Source organism: Aquarana catesbeiana, linkage group LG02, assembly GCF_042186555.1.
Source record: "Aquarana catesbeiana isolate 2022-GZ linkage group LG02, ASM4218655v1, whole genome shotgun sequence".
NCBI classification, from domain to species: domain Eukaryota; kingdom Metazoa; phylum Chordata; class Amphibia; order Anura; family Ranidae; genus Aquarana; species Aquarana catesbeiana.
The window spans coordinates 203,104,766-203,125,606 of record NC_133325.1 but is presented as its reverse complement, the minus strand read 5'-3'; the positions used below and the strand labels follow the sequence as shown (position 1 = coordinate 203,125,606).

The 20,841-nt window shown below is 41.1% G+C and overlaps 1 protein-coding gene across 3 annotated transcripts in view; it reads right to left on the bottom strand.

The window, feature by feature from the left end:
* The window catches only part of VWA8 (von Willebrand factor A domain containing 8), a 686,916-nt gene that overhangs the window by 342,011 nt on the left and 324,064 nt on the right, over positions 1 to 20,841 (bottom strand). For all 3 annotated transcript variants that reach the window (XM_073614208.1, XM_073614207.1, XM_073614209.1), the window contains exon 22: positions 18,242 to 18,318. In XM_073614208.1, the coding sequence (XP_073470309.1) occupies positions 18,242 to 18,318 (77 nt within the window). The remainder of the gene's footprint in view (positions 1 to 18,241; positions 18,319 to 20,841) is intronic.

Sequence of the window (20,841 nt, the reverse complement as noted above, 5' to 3'; positions counted from 1 at the left end):
CCCAAATCATGGGGTATACAAGTATACAACGCCTTAACGTCAGCTGTAGCGAGAATAAGATCTTCACTATAGGTGACACCGTCCAGTTTAGCAATGGTGTCTTTAGTATCCTTTAAGTAAGATTTCACCAGCGGTTATTTTATGTCAGTTTTACATTCTCATTTTTATTTTAACTTATATCTTTTATTTAACCATACTGGTTGATTACAGTTATGGGTGCGTTGTGATAGGCCTCATTGCCTAGTCAATACCACACAGACTTGATAGATCTTATGATTGGATATGAGTGTCTAATATTCATGTCGTATCTTATATTTCTATGAACTTGATGTACAAGATTTACGTTTTATTATATTTTTTCTCGCTATGCATACTAACTTCCTGATCCGATTTGAAATTTTAATTGCCTCAACACATTAATTTAATTTTTTTTTATTAATATGACATACGGTTGAGTATGCAGTATTTATCTATTTGATTTTATCCTAGATTATTTCCGTTCTCGATGATCCACTTGGAACGCAAGCGCGCTCCAACGGCCCCAGTAACTTGTTCCTATTTCCGGGTTGACGCAATGAGGTATATCCAATGATACGCTAGACGCTATCACGTGACGTCGGTCACGTGCGCGTTAGACACAATGAGGAATATCCAATGATTCGTCAGACGCTATTACGTGACGCCGGTCACGTGCGCGTCACACACGATGACGATTCATTATGGGCCGATACCTAGCGTACACTTCCGCTCACTGAGAGCGTATCTGGATAGGACATTCATACAGAGGCTTGGGTGGTAGAGGCGGTTTTACTTTCCTATTGGCTAATATATGCAACACGTGATCGTGATTGGAACGCACGCCAGGTACCCAGGAAGTTAGAGCGCGCGCTGCTGTAATCAGCTGTTTATAATCTACTAATTCAATATGTGTATAAAAGCGTGGTAGGGACAGGATGGCATATACCCCAGCAGAAGTCTCTTCAGACGAAACGCGTCGGGTCTCCTTGCTGTATCCAGCTACCCACACCACGCTTGCCTTTTTTAATACTGGAATCGATTCTATTATACTTTTTTTATATTTTTATACCTTTATGGACTGTTAATGGCCATGATTGATTAAATAAATGCCAATTGAATCGTTGGATTTACACCATGTGGAGGCTCCTTTTTTCTTTCTTTGTATATGATTACCACTTCTGACCAAAACGGAGATCGTGCGGTCCATTCGGGTGGGATCCGTGTACCCCAGTTGGAGGAAGAGGTTCACCAGCATATGATCTGCCCCCATACTGTCCTCCAATCTGAGACAGTGCAAGCCTTTCTGACTCACCGCCAACGGCCTGTGAGTCCACCAAAGTTGGTAAGAGTACCTTATCTTTTGTGTTGATCAGATTTCTATGGAGGAGACGCTTATGGATCATTTGTATTGTATGGAATCCGCCTTACTCGCATGATATATCACTGGGATTAGAACATCTCTAGATCCATCTGGTGGCTACACCCCCTAAATTTGGACATTTTTTAAATAATACTATTTCTTAAGCTTTATTCATATTTCTTTGGAATGTGGACACTTTAAGTTTATCACGTTATTTTTGTAATTTTTTAATTGTATTCTTTTTATCTTCACTGATATATGAAGGTTTTATATGTTGTTACACTAGATATTTTTCACAAATATGTAATCCAGAGATAAGATAAGATTACTCTTCACTTCACTGGGGATTACTCTTCACCTCACTGTTGATTAATTTTTTCTCCTTTTGAATATTAACACTAGGTCTTATTTTCAGGGAAACAGGGTGTATATGTATGTATATATATATATATATATATATATATATATATATATATATATATGTGTGTATATATATATATATATATATATATATATATATATATATACACACACACACACACACACATACATATACATACACACACACATACACACACGCATATATACACAGTCCTGCTCAAAAGTTTGCATACCCTGGCAGAAATTGTGACATTTTGTGACATTTAATATTTAAAATATGACTGATCATGCCAAAAAAACTGTCTTTTATTTAAGGATAGCAATCACATGAAGCCATTTATTATCACAAACTAACAGAAATCACCCAAATGGCCCTGAAAAAAGCTTACACACCCTGGAATGTTTGGCATTGGTACAGACACAGAAGGTGGCACACACAGGTTAAAATGGCAATTAAATGTTAATTTCCCACATGAACAGTCAAAAGACCTGCGTAGCAAGGTAATGAAACTTTACAAAGATGGAAAAGGATATAAAAAGATATCCAAAGCCTTGAATATGCCAGTCAGTACTGTTTGATCACTTAATAAGAAGTGGAAAATTTGGAGATCTCTTGATACCAAGCCAAGGTCAGGTAGACCAAGAAAGATTTCAGCCACAACTGCCACAGACACTGTTTGGGATACAAAGAAAAATCCACAGGTAACCTCAGGAGAAATACAGGCTGCTCTGGAAAAAGATGGTGTGGTTGTTTTTTAAGGAGCACAATACGATGATACTTGAACAAAAAAGAGCTGAATGGTCAAGTTGCCAGAAAGAAGCCTTTATTGTACAAGTTCCACAAAAAAAAAGCCTGGTTACAATATGCCCAGCAACACCTTGACATGCCTCATTGGCTTTTTTGTGGCATTGGCGCAGTAAAGGCTTTCTTCTGGCAGCTCAACCATGCAGATTTTTTTTGTTCAAGTATTGTTGAATTGTGCTCCTAAAAAACAACCACACTGTCTTTTTGGAGAGCAGCCTGTATTTCTCCTGGGGTTACCTGTGGGTTTTTCTTTGTATCCTGAGCAAGTCTTCCTCCAGTTGTGGCTGCAATCTTTCTTGGTCAACCTGACCTTGGCTTGGTATCAAAAGAGCCTCAAATTTTCCACTTCTTAATAAGTGATTAAACAGTACTGACTGGCATCTTAATAAGTGATTAAACAGTACTGACTGGCATATTCAAGGCTTTGGGTATCTTTTTATATCCTTTTCCAGCTTTATAAAGTTCCAATACTTTGTTACACAGGTCTTTTGACTGTTCTTTTCTACCTCCTTGTGGCTCAGTGTCTAGCCTGCTTAGGGCATCCAAATGAGAGCTAACAAACTCATTGACTATTTATACAAAGACACTAATTGTGATTTAAAAAGCCATAAATGTGGGAAATTAACCTTTAATAGCCATTTTAACCTGTGTGTGCCACCTTCTGTGTATGTACCAAGGCCAAACATTCCAGGGTATGTAAACTTTTTATCAGGGACATTTGGGCGATTTCTGTTATCATCATGATTAACCACTTGAGCCCCGGACCATTATGCTGGCTAAGGACCAGAGGTCTTTTTCCAATTTGGCACTGCGTCGTTTTAACTGCTAATTGCGCGGTCATGCAATGCTGTACCCAAACGAAATTTGCGTCCTTTTCCTCCCACAAATAGAGCTTTCTTTTGATGGTATTTGATCACCTCTGCGGTTTTTATTTTTTGCGCTATAAACGGAAAAAGACCGAAAATTTTGAAAAAAAATTATATTTTCTACTTTTTGTTATAAAAAAAATCCAATAAACTCAATTTTAGTCATACATTTAGGCCAAAAAGTATTCGGCCACATGTCTTTGGTAAAAAAATGTCAATAAGCGTATATTTATTGGTTTGCGCAAAAGTTATAGCGTCTACAAACTAGGGTACATTTTCTGTAATTTACACAGCTTTTAGTTTATGACTGCCTATGTCATTTCTTGAGGTGCTAAAATGGCAGGGCAGTACAAATCCCCCCCAAATGACCCCATTTTGGAAAGTAGACACCCCAAGGAAATTGCTGAGAGGCATGTTGAACCCATTGAATATTTATTTCTTTTTGTCCCAAGTGATTGAATATTGACAAAAAAAAAAATATTTACAAAAAGTTGTCACTAAATGATATATTGCTCACACAGGCCATGGGCATATGTGGAATTGCACCCCAAAATTTATTTAGCTGCTTCTCCTGAGTATGGGGATACCACGTGTGGGACTTTTTGGGAGCCTAGCCGTGCACAGGACCCCCAAAACCAATCACCGCCTTCAGGATTTGTAAGGGTGAAAATTTTTGATTTCACTCTTCACTGCCTATCACAGTTTCGGAGGCCATGGAATGCCCAGGTGGCACAAAACCCCCCCAAATGACCCCATTTTGGAAAGTAGACACCCCAAGCTATTTGCTGAGAGGCATGGTGAGTATTTTGCAGCTCTCATTTGTTTTTGAAAATGAAGAAAGACAAGAAAAAAACTTTCTTTTTTTTCTTTTTTCAATTTTCAAAACTTTGTGACAAAAAGTGAGGTCTGCAAAATACTCACTATACCTCTCAGCAAATAGCTTTGGGTGTCTACTTTCCAAAATGGGGTCATTTGGGGGGGTTTTGTGCCACCTGGGTATTCCATGGCCTCCGAAACTGTGATAGGCAGTGAAGAGTGAAATCAAAAATTCACGCCCTTAGAAAGCCTGAAGGCGGTGCTTGGTTTTCGGGGTCCCGTGAGCGGCTAGGCTCCCAAAAAGTCTCATACATGTGGTATCCCCGTACTCAGGAGAAGCAGCAGAATGTATTTTGGGGTGCAATTTCACATATTCCCATGGCATGTTTGAGCAATATATCATTTAGTGACAATTTTGTGCAAAAAAAAAAAAAATTTGTCTCTTTCCCGCAACTTGTGTCGCAATATAAAATATTCCATGGACTCGACATGCCTCTCAGCAAATAGCTTGGCCTGTCTACTTTCCAAAATGGGGTCATTTGGGGGGGGTTTGAACTGTCCTGGCATTTTATGCACAACATTTAGAAGCTTATGTCACACATCACCCACTCTTCTAACCACTTGAAGACAAAGCCCTTTCTGACACTTTTTGTTTACATGAAAAAGTTATTTTTTTTTTGCAAGAAAATTACTTTGAACCCCCAAACATTATATATTTTTTTAAAGCAAATGCCCTACAGATTAAAATGGTGGGTGTTTCATTTTTTTTTTTTCACACAGTATTTGCGCAGCGATTTTTCAAACGCATTTTTTGGGGAAAAAACACACTTTTTTAAATTTTAATGCACTAAAACACACTATATTGCCCAAATGTTTGATGAAATAAAAAAGATGATCTTAGGCCGAGTACATGGATACCAAACATGACATGCTTTACAATTGCGCACAAACGTGCAGTGGCAACAAAATAAATACATTTTTAAAAGCCTTTAAAAGCCTTTACAGGTTACCACTTTAGATTTACAGAGGAGGTCTACTGCAAAAATTACTGCCCTCGATCTGACCTTCGCGGTGATACCTCACATGCATGGTGCAATTGCTGTTTACGTTTGACGACAGACCGCCGCTTGCGTTCGCCTTAGCACGAGAGCAGGGGGCGACAGGGGTGCTTTTTTTTTTTTTCTTTATTATTTTTTTTCTTTTTTATCTTATTTTTAAACTGTTCCTTTCATATTTTTTTTTTTTAATCATTTTTATTGTTATCTCGGGGAATGTAAATATCCCCTATGATAGCAATAGGTAGTGACAGGTACTCTTTTTTGAAAAAATTGGGGTCTATTAGACCCTAGATCTCTCCTCTGCCCTCAAAGCATCTGACTACACCAAGATCGGTGTGATAAAATGCTTCCCCAATTTCCCAATGGCGCTATTTACATCCGGCAAAATCTAAGTCATAAAATGCTCGTATCTTCCGGTTTCTTAGGCCATAGAGATGTTTGGAGCCACTCTGGTCTCTGATCAGCTCTATGGTCAGCTGGCTGAATCACTGGCTGCATTCTCAGGTTCCCTGTTGAGACAGGAGAGCCAGGGAAAAACACGGAAGACGGTGGGGGGGCATTCCCTCCCACGGCTTGTAAAAGCAGTCTAGAGGCTAATTAGCCGCTAGGATTGCTTTTACATGAAAGTCGACCGCTGGCTGAAAAGAATGATACCAAGATGATACCTAAACCTGCAGGCATCATTCTGGTATAACCACTCAAAGTCGTGAATGGCTTACCTGAAGACAAAAAAATGGTTAACAATAAAGCACAGTAAACAGTAAAGTATAAAAAATTGCATACCTGAAAAGCAAACGTGATAAAACATAATAGCAATAAAACATTGCAGAATAGAATACAGTAAAAAAGAGCAGAACAATAGAGAGAGAGAATAGAGAGAGAGAGAACAATAAAACGACAACTATTTTTTTTTATTTTATTTTTTTATTTTTTTTTTTTTTTTACACTTTTTTTGTAACTAACTTTTATAACTGCAACCGGTTCCAGGTTCGGGTCTCTCAAAATGCGATGGCATCTTAGGAGACCCTGTGAAAGTGTGCCTAGTCTGTGCAATGCTTTACCCTACGCTAATACTCAACTAGTGAATGGTAGCGTTCAAAACATTCACCAATGCAAAAACCAGGATTGTCAGGACAGGAGGGACAATAATAGCGGGTGTCACACCTATATCAGCACTTGCTGCAGACACTACATCTTTTTTGGGGGGGGTCGTTGGGTAGGGGTACTCGGGAGGACATAAAGAAAATGCCTCTCATGCAGCCGACTGCACTTGGTTGAGGATGTGAATGGGGGAAGTACGGGTGCTGCAGAAGTGGTGGGTTCCCAATTAGGATTGGTGAATGCAGCAGGAAGGGCATTATGGGCACGACGGGCCTGTGTTTGTCTTTTTGGTGGCAGCGGGACACTACTTGTGCTTGCCACCTCACCAGCTTGAACTGCACTTATGGGACTCGCCACGTCACCAAGTGTTACTGCAGTGCTGGTTTGACTACGACCGGGGTGTACTAGGCTGCTGGTGCTTGTCAGTTCACCAAAACGCTACAAAAAAAAACTGTTAGCGATCGCAGGGATCAGGCCTGACTCTGCGAACACTGCAGTTATGCGTTTAGTGTTTTGTAAGTGACAGTGATCGATCGATACTGCACTTGGGTGGGCTGGGGTGGGCCGGGCGGAGGGGCAAAACGCAGGTGCTAGCAGGTATCTGGGCTGATCCCACTAACACTGCGTTTTTGGGAACCCTAAACTGCTGAGGACGCTAGTATAGATCTGATCGGATCAGATATTGATCCGTTCAGATACTATACCACTAAGGGAGGCGTATGCTGCATGCGTGGGTGTTAGTGGTACTGGCGCTAACCTGACGCTGCCTGGGGCTGGTGCTTGCCAGTTCACCAAAATGCTTCCAAAAAAACTGTTAGCGATCGCAGGGATCAGGCCTGACTCTGCGAACGCTGCAGTTATGCATTTAGTGCCTTGTAAGTGACAGTGATCGATCGATACTGCACTTGGGTGGGCTGGGCGGAGGGGCAAAACGCAGGTACTAGCAGGTATCTGGGCTGATCCCGCTAACACTGCGTTTTTGGGAACCCTAAACTGCTGGGGACGCTAGTATAGATCTGATTGGATCAGATATTGATCCGTACAGATACTATACCACTAAGGGAGGCGTATGCTGCGTGCGTGGGTGTTAGCGCTACTGGCGCTAATCTGAGAACAGTCAAAAGACCTGTGTAACAAAGTACTGGAACTTTATAAAGCTGGAAAAGGATATAAAAAGATACCCAAAGCCTTGAATATGCCAGTCAGTACTGTTTAATCACTTATTAAGATGCCAGTCAGTACTGTTTAATCACTTATTAAGAAGTGGAAAATTTGAGGCTCTTTTGATACCAAGCCAAGGTCAGGTTGACCAAGAAAGATTGCAGCCACAACTGGAGGAAGACTTGCTCAGGATACAAAGAAAAACCCACAGGTAACCCCAGGAGAAATACAGGCTGCTCTCCAAAAAGACAGTGTGGTTGTTTTTTAGGAGCACAATTCAACAATACTTGAACAAAAAAAATCTGCATGGTTGAGCTGCCAGAAGGAAGCCTTTACTGCGCCAATGCCACAAAAAAGCCAATGAGGCATGTCAAGGTGTTGCTGGGCATATTGTAACCAGGCTTTTTTTTGTGGAACTTGTACAATAAAGGCTTCTTTCTGGCAACTTGACCATTCAGCTCTTTTTTGTTCAAGTATCATCGTATTGTGCTCCTTAAAAAACAACCACACCATCTTTTTCCAGAGCAGCCTGTATTTCTCCTGAGGTTACCTGTGGATTTTTCTTTGTATCCCAAACAGTGTCTGTGGCAGTTATGGCTGAAATATTTCTTGGTCTACCTGACCTTGGCTTGGTATCAAGAGATCTCCAAATTTTCCACTTCTTATTAAGTGATCGAACAGTACTGACTGGCATATTCAAGGCTTTGGATATCTTTTTATATCCTTTTCCATCTTTGTAAAGTTTCATTACCTTGCTACGCAGGTCTTTTGACTGTTCATGTGGGAAATTAACATTTAATTGCCATTTTAACCTGTGTGTGCCACCTTCTGTGTCTGTACCAATGCCAAACATTCCAGGGTGTGTAAGCTTTTTTCAGGGCCATTTGGGTGATTTCTGTTAGTTTGTGATAATAAATGGCTTCATGTGATTGCTATCCTTAAATAAAAGAGTTTTTTTGGCATGATCAGTCATATTTTAAATATTAAATGTCACAAAATGTCACAATTTCTGCCAGGGTATGCAAACTTTTGAGCAGGACTGTGTATATATGCGTGTGTATGTGTGTGTGTATGTATATGTATGTGCGTGTGTGTGTGTGTATATATATGTATATGTGTGTGTATATATATATATATATATATATATATATATATATATATATATATATATACACTATATGTATATGTATGTGTGTGTGTGTGTGTGTATATATATATATATATATATATATATATATATATATATATATACACATACATATACACCCTGTTTCCCTGAAAATAAGACCTAGTGTTATTTTCGGTGATGGCTGCAATTTAAGCCCTACCCTCAAACTAAGCCCTAGTTAAAGTTGTAAAAACATGTAATCCATTTTGTAAAAAGATTATATAATGTCCATTATGTCTCCTTTTGTAACTTTATTGTGGAAAATACCTTATTTACAGTGCCGCTGGGTGCTCACGTGACCCGCCGGATATCTTCTCGTCTCCATCCGGCTGACATCAGTAGCCCCTCCCTCTACAGTGCTTACACCCAGTCTGCCCCCCTCTGACGCACAGGGACATCCCTATGGCTTCCCCGTAGCGTCAGAGGGGGCGGGGCCACACGGTTACGTAACTGAGTAACCCCGCCCCCTCTGACGCTATGGGGAAGCCATAGGGATGTCCCCGTGCGTCAGAGGGGGGCAGGGTCACCCGGCGACATCATCATGTGGCCCCGCCTTCAGTTATAAAAGAGCTGTCACCTGAGAGCGGCCGGTCATTACAGCGGATACCTCCCATGGAGGCAGATCGTAGGCGGTGTGCGGCTTTTTTTTTTTTTTTCTTCGGTCCGTCGAAGCGCAAGAAGAAGAAGACTCCGTGGGACAGGTTTATTTTTTAATAAAGGACTTGTCCCAAGGCGTGTATTGTGTTTTTTTACCAATTTCACACATTTTTTGTGAAATGGTAGGGGGGTTTCCAGATTCCGATAAACCACCCCGCCCGCAGACCCCCCCAACCACCGGGCAAGGATTGTGGGGATGAGGCCCTTCTCCCTATCAACATGGGGACAAGGTGCTTTGGGGGGCAAAGCACCCTCCCAATGTTGAGGGCATGTGGCCTGGTACGGTTCAGGAGGGGGGGCGCTCTCTCGTCCCCCCTCTTTTCCTGCGGCCTGCCAGGTTGCGTGCTCGGATAAGGGTCTGGTATGGATTTTTGGGGGGAACCCCACACCATTTTTAAAAAAAAATTTGGTGTGGGGTTCCCCTTAAAATCCATACCAGACCCTTGGTCTGGTATGGATTTTGAGGGGGACCCCCACGCTATTTTTTTTTAAAATTTTGGCGCGGGGTTCCCCTCAAAAATCCATACCAGACCAGAATTTGGGGGGACCCCCACGCACTTTGTTTTTTTAAATTTTGGTTCTGGGTTCTCCTGTGGGGAAACCAATGCCGTTTTTATCAATGAACTTTTATGTGTATTGCCAGGACCGACAATTCATTATAGCCGAGAGTACTTTGCCCCCTATTTAACCCTTTCACCACTGATCACCGTATAACTGTTACGGGTGACGCTGGTTAGTTCGTTTATTTTTTATAGTGTCAGGGCACCCGCCGTTTATTACCGAATAAAGGTTTAGCCCCCTGATCGCCCAGCGGTGATATGCGTCGCCCCAGGCAGCGTCAGATCAAGGGGTTAAAACATTTATTGGGTAGTATATGGGGGTCCCTGTCACTATAAAACGCTGACGGCGAACCTAAATATTTACCTCCCTAACTAGCGTCACCAGCGACACTAATACAGCGATCAGAAAAATGATCGCTTAGTGACACTGGTGACGGGGGGTGATCAAGGGGTTAAAACTTTATTAGGGGGGTTAGGGGGGTATCCTAGACCTAAAGGGGGCTAACAGTACCTGTCCTAACACTGTAACTGTCACAAACTGACACCATGCAGTAATCAAAAAAAAAAAAAAAACTGCTGGTGTCAGTTTGTGATGGGGGGGGGGGTGATTGGGGGGGGGATCGGGGTGTTTTGTGTGCCTGGCATGTTCTACTGTGTGTGTGTTTTCACTCACATACCTGTCTTCTCCCCTCGGTGCCGGAACGGAAATTACCGAGCCGAGGAGAGATGACATCATTTCCTTTGCTGCTGTTTAGCATACAGCAGCAAAGGAAATGATCTGATTGGCCGGCGGCGATCGCGAGGGGGGGGCCACGAACGGATGGCCTCCCCCTCACCTCCAATCGCCGGGGGACATAACAGGACCGCCTCGGGCACCGGGGGGGGGGGTTCGATCGGACCCCCCACCCGCGGGAGGCAAATCACATATATGTACGTGATTTTGCCTGCCCGTGCCGCCTTGCATCGGCGTGAGGCGGTCCTTAAGTGGTTAAAAAAGGATTGAAAAAATGATGTGATAATAAATGACTCATGTTATCACTATCCATAAATAAAAGACAGCTTTTTTGTCATGATCAGTCATATTTTCAATATTAATGCCAAAATGTCATAATTTCTGCATATAAATACATACCATATTTTGTAGACTTTATAACTTTCACGCAGACCAACTAATATACACTGATTTGGGTTGTTTTTGCAAGAAATGTAGCAGAATACATTTTGTCCCAAATGTAAAAAGAAAGATGATTAGAAAAACATGTTATTTTGCAGAATTTTTGGTTTATTTTGTTTATATAGCAAAAAAAGAAAACAACCTAGTGGTGATTAAATACCACCAAAAGAAAGCTCTATCTGTCTTGGGTACAGTGTTGCATGACGGAGTAATTGTCATTCAAAGTGTGACGGCACTGAAATCTGAAAATTGGCCTGGGCAGGCAGGGGGTGAAAGTATCTAGTATTGAGGTGGTTAAACGTGGACGCCAGGTATATCTGTTTGTGTGTTTGTGCTGGGAGCATGCTCTATTGCCCTCTTCCTGCACCAAGACCAGGCCATCGGTGACATCCCTGGGTCTCTACTATTGATAGGGACCCAGAGGAACTGGATTACGATCACAATTTTGATGATAGCCTGGCTTTCACAGAAATCATTCATTCGTTCATTCTGCAGCTGCTGCCATGTTGTCTATTCTGAGTGAAAAGGAGAGACAAGAGGCTTATCTGCTAGCAAGGAGGAATAGATACACTGGAGAAGACATTACAAAAGAAAAAAAAGTCTCTTGAAGCAAAAAAAAAAAAGATTAATTAGTTGCTTTGTCTAGCCTAATTAAGAAATGCTTTGTCTAGCTTAGTCAGTGTAGGTGTCAGTGGCAGTATAGGTGTTGGTGTTAGTGGCAGTGTGTCAGTTTCGGTGTTGCAATATAAATTGGAAGATCTGCCATTACTGAATTTAAAGTATATTTGGGTGGACTCTTGGTAGCACTTGTAAGAGATATTCTAGTTTTGGCTGTAATACGACCCAACCAAGATCGGACATTCCGACAACAAAATCCATGGATTTTTTCCAACGGATGTTGGCTCAAACTTGTCTTGCATACACACGGTCACACAAAGTTGTCAGAAAATCCGATTGTTCTGAACGCGGTGACGTAAAACACGTATGCCGGGACTAAACGGGGCAGTAGCCAATAGCTTTCGTCTCTTAATTTATTCTGAGCATGCGTGGAACTTTGTGCGTCGGATTTGTGTACACACAATCGGAATTTCCGACAACGGATTTTGTTTCTGGAAAATTTTATAGCAAGCTCTCAAACTTTGTGTGTCGGAAATTCCGATGGAAGATGTGTGATGGGGCCCACACACGGTCAGAATTTCCGACAACAACGTCCTATCACACATTTTCTGTCGAAAAATCCGACCGTGTGTACAGGGCAAAAGTGTTTCACATTGCTAACAAAACTTTTAGTTTTTGCAATATAGATGAGTAATTAGCTGCTTATTTATCAAAAATAAATACTTACAAGGTTCAGAGCCAAACATATCACGGTAACATAGTTCCGTCATAATTCAAAGAGGTAGCCAAAAGAATAATGTACAAAGAACATCTAAGAGACCTTTGGGTAAATCACAAAAGGCAGTTACATAGCTTCCAAGGTAAAGTGAGTGGAGAAGCTTACTAATAGCACATGTATCGACAAGCAAGTAAGAGCATTTTGCATCCATCTGGAACAGCACGGCTGTTCGTTAAATTAGACCCAAGGTATTGGAGCCTTCCTCTTACAGTATCACCCTAAAGTACTTCAGAACTAGAATACTGTTCATTCTAAACCAAAGGATCTGTAAATGCAATAACTAAAATGATTAATGGGAGATTCAAGGAAAATAAATAAGAAGAGAGAAAATAGGAAAGTAAAATAAAGGAAAGTAAAATAAATAGAGGAAAAAGAAGGAACTTGTCTTTACAGGATTAATGTGGAATAGCATGCTTTTTAATGTCTAGGGATAATGATATAAAGAGTATATTATGTCCGCAAAAATCTTTTTAAGGTATGGAGACTTTTTAGCGTAGCACTGGGACAAAAGATCTATGAAATATTAAGTACTGCTCCTGAGAAACAGAACAAAGTACAATCAATAAATATATTTTAAGTGCTCAGTGCAAAGAGTTTTCATGATATAATTTTTTTTTTTCATTGTTTACATTTCCCTGCAGAGTTGATCCCAAAATATCAATAATAAATCAGATCTTAGATGTAAGAAAAGTGAGATTTTGCTAGACTAATAACAGACATGGATCATGAAAGCAAAGCTAAAATGTGTTTTTATGGGTGGAAATATAGTTTCTATTCAGCATAAACAATGTCCTAATTTACTGCACAAAAACCCCCACAAAATCTAAGGTTAATGACAGTGTTGTATCTATTTGATTATAATTTTCTGTAGTTTTGCTGATTAGCTATTTAAAGCGGAACTTCGGTCATTTATTCAATTTCCATCTATTAAATCTTCTGCCTTTGTTGTTTTAACTTTGGATAGTAAAACATTTTTTTTCTGACAGTAAATACCTTTTACAGCCCACTTCCCGTTTCTTGTCTGGTAAAAAGCCTAGGCTTATTACATCATGCATAGCGCTCGCTCTTGTGAGAGTTTGCCAGGTAGGGAGCGGTGGGGGGGAAAAAGTCATACAAGGGACAATGAAAGCTGCAGAGCTGGAGGTGTGCCTCTGTGTGTCTGTGTAAATCCAGGAAGTGAACAGGCAGCAGCTTCAGCTGCCCACAGTTAAAATGGTTGCAGCCAGACTCAGTGGAGGGAGATTTCTGCAACATATTTGGCAAGTACAGAATCACAGTATATATTAACCACTTCCCTACCCGCCCATAGTCATATGACGTCCACAGATGGGATCTCCCATCCTGGGTGGACGTCATATGACGTCCTGGGATTCCCGGCCGTCTAGGGGGCGCGCGTGCGTGTGCCCGGCGGCCGCGATGTCTGCCGGGCACCCGCGATTGCCCGTTAACCGGGCCGGCATGTGGATCTGTGTGTGTAAACACACAGATCCACAGCCTGTCAGCTCTGAGGAGAGCGATCTGTGTTCCCAGAACGGAGGAACACAGATCGGTCTCCTCCCCTAGTGCGTCCCCTCCCCCTTCAGTTAGAATCATTCCCTAGGAAACATATTAACCCCTCCCCGCCCCCTAGTGGTTAACCCCTTCACTGCCTGTCACATTTACACAGTAATCAATGCAATTTTATAGCATTGATCGCTGTATAAATGTGATTGGTCCCAAAAATGTGTCAAAAGTGTCCGATGTGTCCGCCATAATGTCGCAGTCACCAAAAAAAATCATGATCGCCGCTAAAAAAAATAAAAAAATATTTTTTTTTAAAAAATGCCATAAATCTATCCTGTATTTTGTAGACGCTATAACTTTTGCGCAAACCAATCAATATACGGTTATTGCGATTTTTTTTGCCAAAAATATGTAGAAGAATACGTATCGGCCAAAACTGAGGAAAAAATGTGTTTTTTAAAAAAAAAATTGTGATATTTATTATAGCAAAAAGTAAAAAATATTGTGTTTTTTTCAAAATTGTCGCTCTTCTTTTGTTTATAGCGCAAAAAAAAAAAAAAACCGCAGAGGCGATCAAATACCACCAAAAAAAAGCTCTATTTGTGGTGAAAAAAAGGAAGTCAATTTCTTTTGGGTACAACATCGCACGACCGCGCAATTGACGTTTAAAGTGCGACAGCGCTGAAAACTAAAAATTGGCCTGGGAAGGAAGGGGGTGAAATTGCCCGGTATTGAACCGGTTAAAAAAATAAGTGGTTGGGGGGAAGCTTCAGAATGGCAAAGATGTTTTTATTACAAATTATGTGAGCAGACTGCAGTTCCTCTTTAATATTTGTTGATCTGATGTTTTTCATCAGTACTGAGGCAACTGCTCTACATTTAGTAATACAGTGCAGTATGCATTATAACTTTTAATAATGTTATTTAAAATGGATGTAAACCCAATTCAAGACATATGAGCGGGGCACATATATCTGTAGCGTTTTCGTATCTCTCTTCAAAGCACTAAGTCCTGTGGCTTTCTCCTGCTCTGTTCTTCTATTATCAACATGAGAACTTCTGACAAGTTCTCCGATACGTGATAAAACCAGGCTGAATTTTGTGTCAGGGAGGGTGCTATAAATAGATTAGTAGAAAGCTGCTTTACTCAAAGGACAGCTCTGAAAGTCTCTGCCTATCTGGAGGGGTGTGTGTGCCTTTCCTTTAATCTGCTGTCTCCCAGTGTATTCCCAACACTAAACCGCTACTGCTGAAAGAGGAAGTGAAAATTATAACACAGTGTGCACTTTCTAAACACTATATAAAGCTGAAGACAGCAGATATACATGTAAAACTTATGTAGGGAGATGTGTTTCATCTCTGTGTATCATCTGAGGCTGTTCACTTCACTGGGTATATGTGAGTGTTTATATCCACTTTAAGACCAATTCTCCTGTAGGTTTAAAGAAAATCAGTGAGCACTCACTTTAGGTTAGCAATTGTATTTAAATGTTACTGTTTTAGTATACACTGCAGGTATTTAAGATATGTTTACTCCACATTTTATGAACCATATAAATCAGATGTGCTTCATTATCAGAAACTCTTATCCTGACAATAACGACAACAGTATAGGACCCATTAAAATGGCAAATATAAAATATGAAAGAGTCATGACTTTATTATTTGCCTCACCAAGTATTCTATAATGCAAAGACCCCACAATCACACTTCTGTTAGCAGTACGTTTACAGTGGTTGTGAAGGCTGAAGGTTTTTTATCTTAATGCATTCTATGCATTAAAATAAAAAGCCTTCTGTGTGCAGCATCCTCCCCAGCACCCCCTAATACTTACCTGAGCCCATCTAGATCCAACGATGTTGCACGAGAGACTTGGCTGTCCAGAACTCTCTCTCCTCATTGGCTGAGACAGTAGCGTGGTGCCATTGGCTCCCACTGCTGTCAAAGTCAGTAAGCCAATGAGGAGAGAAAGGGGGCAGGGCCAGACCGCACCATGTCTGAATGGACACAGGGAGTAGCGGCTCGGCTCGGGTGCCCCCATAGCAAGCTGCTTGATGATGGGGCACTGAACAAGAGAGAGGGACCCAAGCAAAACCACTGCACAAAGCAGGTAAATATAGCATGTTTGTTATTTTTAATGGAAAAAAAAATAGACTTTAGTATTACTTTAAGTGCCTATGCAGCTGGCAAAATATAGCATTGTAACGGCATAGGCATTATGAATTGATTGCTACAGAAACAATGTCACCTTGCCCATGCAGGGTAAAGTGAGTTTGTGTTTGTAAAGTCCCCCTCTCCAGTTATTATCACTTACCAGTGCTCCATTGCAGCTCTTGCCTTTGCTGCAGCCAGAAATCAAATCGCATGATACTGGGATTGGTGATGTCACTCTCATGGTCATGGAATAGTACTCAAGATGGCTTAGACTCAATGCCCTGGTAAACCACAAGTTGGCTTTCTACAAGGGCTCACTACCATAGAAACCTGACATGTTCTCAATTTCTGGGAATTATTAAAGGCATAGGGTAAATTCTATTAATTTCTCTCTGTCTTCACAACAGCTTAAAGTGGTTGTAAATCCTTACATATACCCAGTGAAGTGAATAGTCTCAGGTGATACAGAGATAAAACACATCCTCCTACATAAGTTGTGCCTGTTTATCTGCAATCTTCTCTGCTCTATTTTCATTCAACATGCAGTCTTTATAAAGCTTGTCTGAGCTGTAACAAAAAAAGGGGCAGAGAGCTGAAGTTACACTCTGCAGAACTCAGCGAGGAGAGCTCTAAGAGCTGATTGGGAGGGAAGGGACACATCCCATTCACAAAGCACAAAGGAACAGAGCTAAGGCTGTCAATCAGCTGGAGATCCCTGCCTGTCACCTTTTTCCTCTTGGTGTCAGGAAAACTTGTCAGAAGCGATTCATGCTGATAGGAGAGGAACAAAACAGCAGACAGAAATGACACCTAAAGCGGAGTTCCACCCAACAATGGAACTTCCATTTAAGTGCTGGTGACCCCCTAACATGCCACATCTGGCATGTCATTTTTGGGGGGGGGGGCGCCGGGAGGAGTTTCACCTCTCAACCCTCCCTCTCTGCAATCTTCTGGTACACGTCACAGGTCCCAGAAGATTGCCCGGCCATTCACAACGCGCACAGCCGGGCACCCACAGTTAGAATGCTGGCACCACGGAGGGGAGGGGGAGAGGAGCGAGGCTTCGTGCGCCCGCATCGCTGGACTATGGGACAGGTGAGTGCCTGATTAATAAATGTCAGCAGCTAAACTTTTTGTAGCTGCTGACTTTTAAATGGGTGGAACTCCGCTTTAAGCTGCACATAGAAGGTTCGAAGTCTGCTGGTCTCCTGCTCTGATCCCGATGCCTGTCAGTGTAAAACTGTCAAAGCAGCCGGCAATGTGCCTCTTCCTTCCCTGGGGCTGCACACAAGACATTCAGTTGATGATCCAGGAGATCTGACTGTGTTGGAGAAAGGCTGTCACAACTGTTGTTCATCATTCATAATGATATAGCTGCATACAAGTTGGAATCATGTGAGTGGTATTTTATTGTTCATATTCAATTTTATTACAATTTACCACGCTAAGTTACGCTTCACTTTTTGTTTCCTTTGTCCTACATAAGTTATACCTGTTTATATGCAGTCTTTTTCTATCTCTACAGCCATTCAAAGTCCAGAATTTATGAAGCTTGCCTGAGCGGTTAGAAAATCATGGGCGGAGAGCTAAAATTACACACTGCAAAGCTCAGTGAGGGAAGCTCTGAGAGCTGACTGGAAAGAAGGGACACATCCCCTTCACACAGCATACAACAAAAGAGCTAAGGTTGTTCATCACAGGCTGTGTGCTGGAGGTCCCTCCCCTGTCACCTTTTTTCTCTTGATGTCAGGAAAACTTGTCAAAAATGACTCGCATGCACATAGCAGAGAAATGGGGCAGCAAACAGAAATTACATTTGTGTTCTGGATTGAGACAAGTCCACGCTATAGAGGGATATGTTCTGTTCATATTTCATGTCTGAGGTTTACAATCACTTTAAATAGATACAGTGCACATTACAGTTTGCTTTCTGTCTCTGCAACACCGACTCTATATTGAAACTAAATTTTATTATGCATTAAAAGCAGTTTAATGAAGCGAGATGCCAGGCTAGTGATAGCTGCTGAACATAACAAAATAACCTTAGAGCCTGCTATACCCACCTGTGTAACTGTAAATATTCCCGTGGTCGATTTAATAAATGAAGAAATTGATCAACTATCTTGTTTTTTCCAACTCCCTGTGAATAAAAGAGGGAAGCTGTTACTTTTCATTCATGACCTAAAGCACATTTTCAGCACATTGTCAGTTCCAAAAACAATAAGCAAAGTCCAGCCAGCAAAACACAGTAGAAGTTTATGTTAACCCTAACAATAAGTTTTCCTTTTTGCTCCCTTTTAAATTTACCATTGACAATGTTTTAATATAGAGACGATTTATAGATTTATTGTCATTGTAGAAAACTAATTCACAATGAAATTACATTTCTACTCTAATAAGACTTCATTTCATTCCTGCATTGATAGCCTTAATAGCCCTGGGAAAGAAGCTCTCTTTAAATCTATTTGTCCTTGTTGTAACCACCCTAAAACGTATCTCAGATGGCACTAATTCAAAGAAATGACAACCAGGATGAGTCTGGTCTCTCACAATTTTTCCTGCTCTACAAAGGCAAAGAGTCTCATATATTTCTTCTAGAGAAACAAATTCACACCCTACAATTTCCTGCGCTGTTCAAACCACTCTCTTTAGAGCATTTTTATCTGCCCGCGTACAACTAGGATACCAAACTAGAATACAATACGTTAATGTACTCTCAATGGCAGAGCGATAGAAGGTCTCTAGTACTTTCCTTCCTAAGCCATTCTTCCTAAGGAGTCTCAAAAAATATAAAACCTGTTGCAATATCTTAATAATGGCTGTAACGTTGATTGTCCATGATAAGTTTTCAGAAATGCATGTTCCCAAAAACTTAAACGTAGAGACCTGCTCCACGCACACACCTTTAATAAAAGCAGTGCTGGTTCAGGCCTGCTCCTTTTGAAATCTACAATCAGTTCCTTTGTTTTCCCTTTGTTTAGGATCAGGTTATTCGCTGTACACCATTTACTAGCCTATCAACCTCTCTCCCGTATTGCTCCTCATCGTCTCCAGTGATACAACCAATTACGGTAGTGTCATCGGCAAGCTTAACTATACTATTAGGCTCATAATAGGGGGTGCAGTCATATGTGTATAGCGCACAGAGAAAGGGACTTAACACACAACCCTGCGGTGCTCCAGTACTTATTTCTCGCTTGGAAGAAACAAACTTATCCAATTTGACCACCTGTGAGCAATGGACCAAAAAATCCCTTATCCAAAAACAAATAAAGGACGGCAAATCCAGTTTTTGCATTTTTTCAACCAACCGATCTGGAATGATGGTATTAAAGGCAGAGCTGTAATATATAAACAACATCCTTATGTAGTTTCCCGAATGCTCCAGATGACTAAGGCTGGCCATACACCTATAGATTATCTGCAGATTTTCTATGGTTAGATGGAAAAAGTGGGAGATTCCTCCAGCCACACAGTTTAGCGAACATGGAGAGATCTGTTGCACATTTTCTATCTAACCATAGAAAATCTGCAGATAATCTATAGGTGTATGGCCAGCTTAAGTTCCCCATGCAGAGCTAAAGCAATTGCATCTTACGTGCTTCTATTTGCCCTATACACAAATCGATAAGGATCTAAACTACCCAGTAATCTAGTTTTGATATATATTTCAAGACCAACCTTTTTAAAGCACTTCATTAGTAATGAGGTCAGTGCTATTGGTCTATAATCATCTAAACATCCCACAGTTGACTTTTTTGGAAATGGAATAATAGGGGCTGATTTTAAACATGCCAGAACAACAGCAGATGATATTGATCGATTAAAATTCTTGGCAAAGACCCCAGCTAATTGATCAGCACAGGCCTTAAGTACTCTCCCTGAGATTCCGTCTGAACCTGATAATTTCCTCGTATTTATAGCCTTAAACGCCTGCCCCACCTCATATTCCTGTATAGAGAGTGTACAGTTTCCTGGACCTAAAGGACACCATATATCCTGGTTTGGTAACACAACCTCAAACCGTGAGAAGAACCTATTAAATTCTTCAACCAGTGAAGCACTAGAATTCCCTACCATTTTTGTAGTTCCTCTATGTTGTGTCAAGTACTGTATACCCCTCCAGCCCTCTCTTGCATCTTTTCTATTAAAATAGTCCTCAGTTTTCTTTTTACAGCTAGTTTGGCTAATTTTATGACTTCATCTATTTGAGTGAAAAATAGCTATTGAACCTGGCAGAAATCCAAGATTTCCCTGTGTAATTTTGCAGTCTATTTTCAAACAACGATATGGGCCCTGTCCTGCTCTCTCTTTGAACTACAGCACATTTCTCCCTCTATTATGAAGATGAGGAAAGGGTGTGTGCTCTGTAATCTGAACACATTTCCTGCCTTACAGTGACAATGCTGCTCTTCCATAAATTGGTGGGTGAGCATTGTCACCCTAGAACAGGAATTGTGTTACCAGATAAACATATCTAAGGACTGGTAAGCTGCAATATATTACATTTTTGGTCTTGGGTTTAAACCCACTTACCTATACCTCTGCCCTTGCCACTTATCTTTACTCACACAGCACTTCTGTGAATGTAAGATGCTTTGTCCCTCTTTGAGCTCTGTGGTTCCTTCCATCAACCCCTATGTCACTAAAAGGACACAGTGGT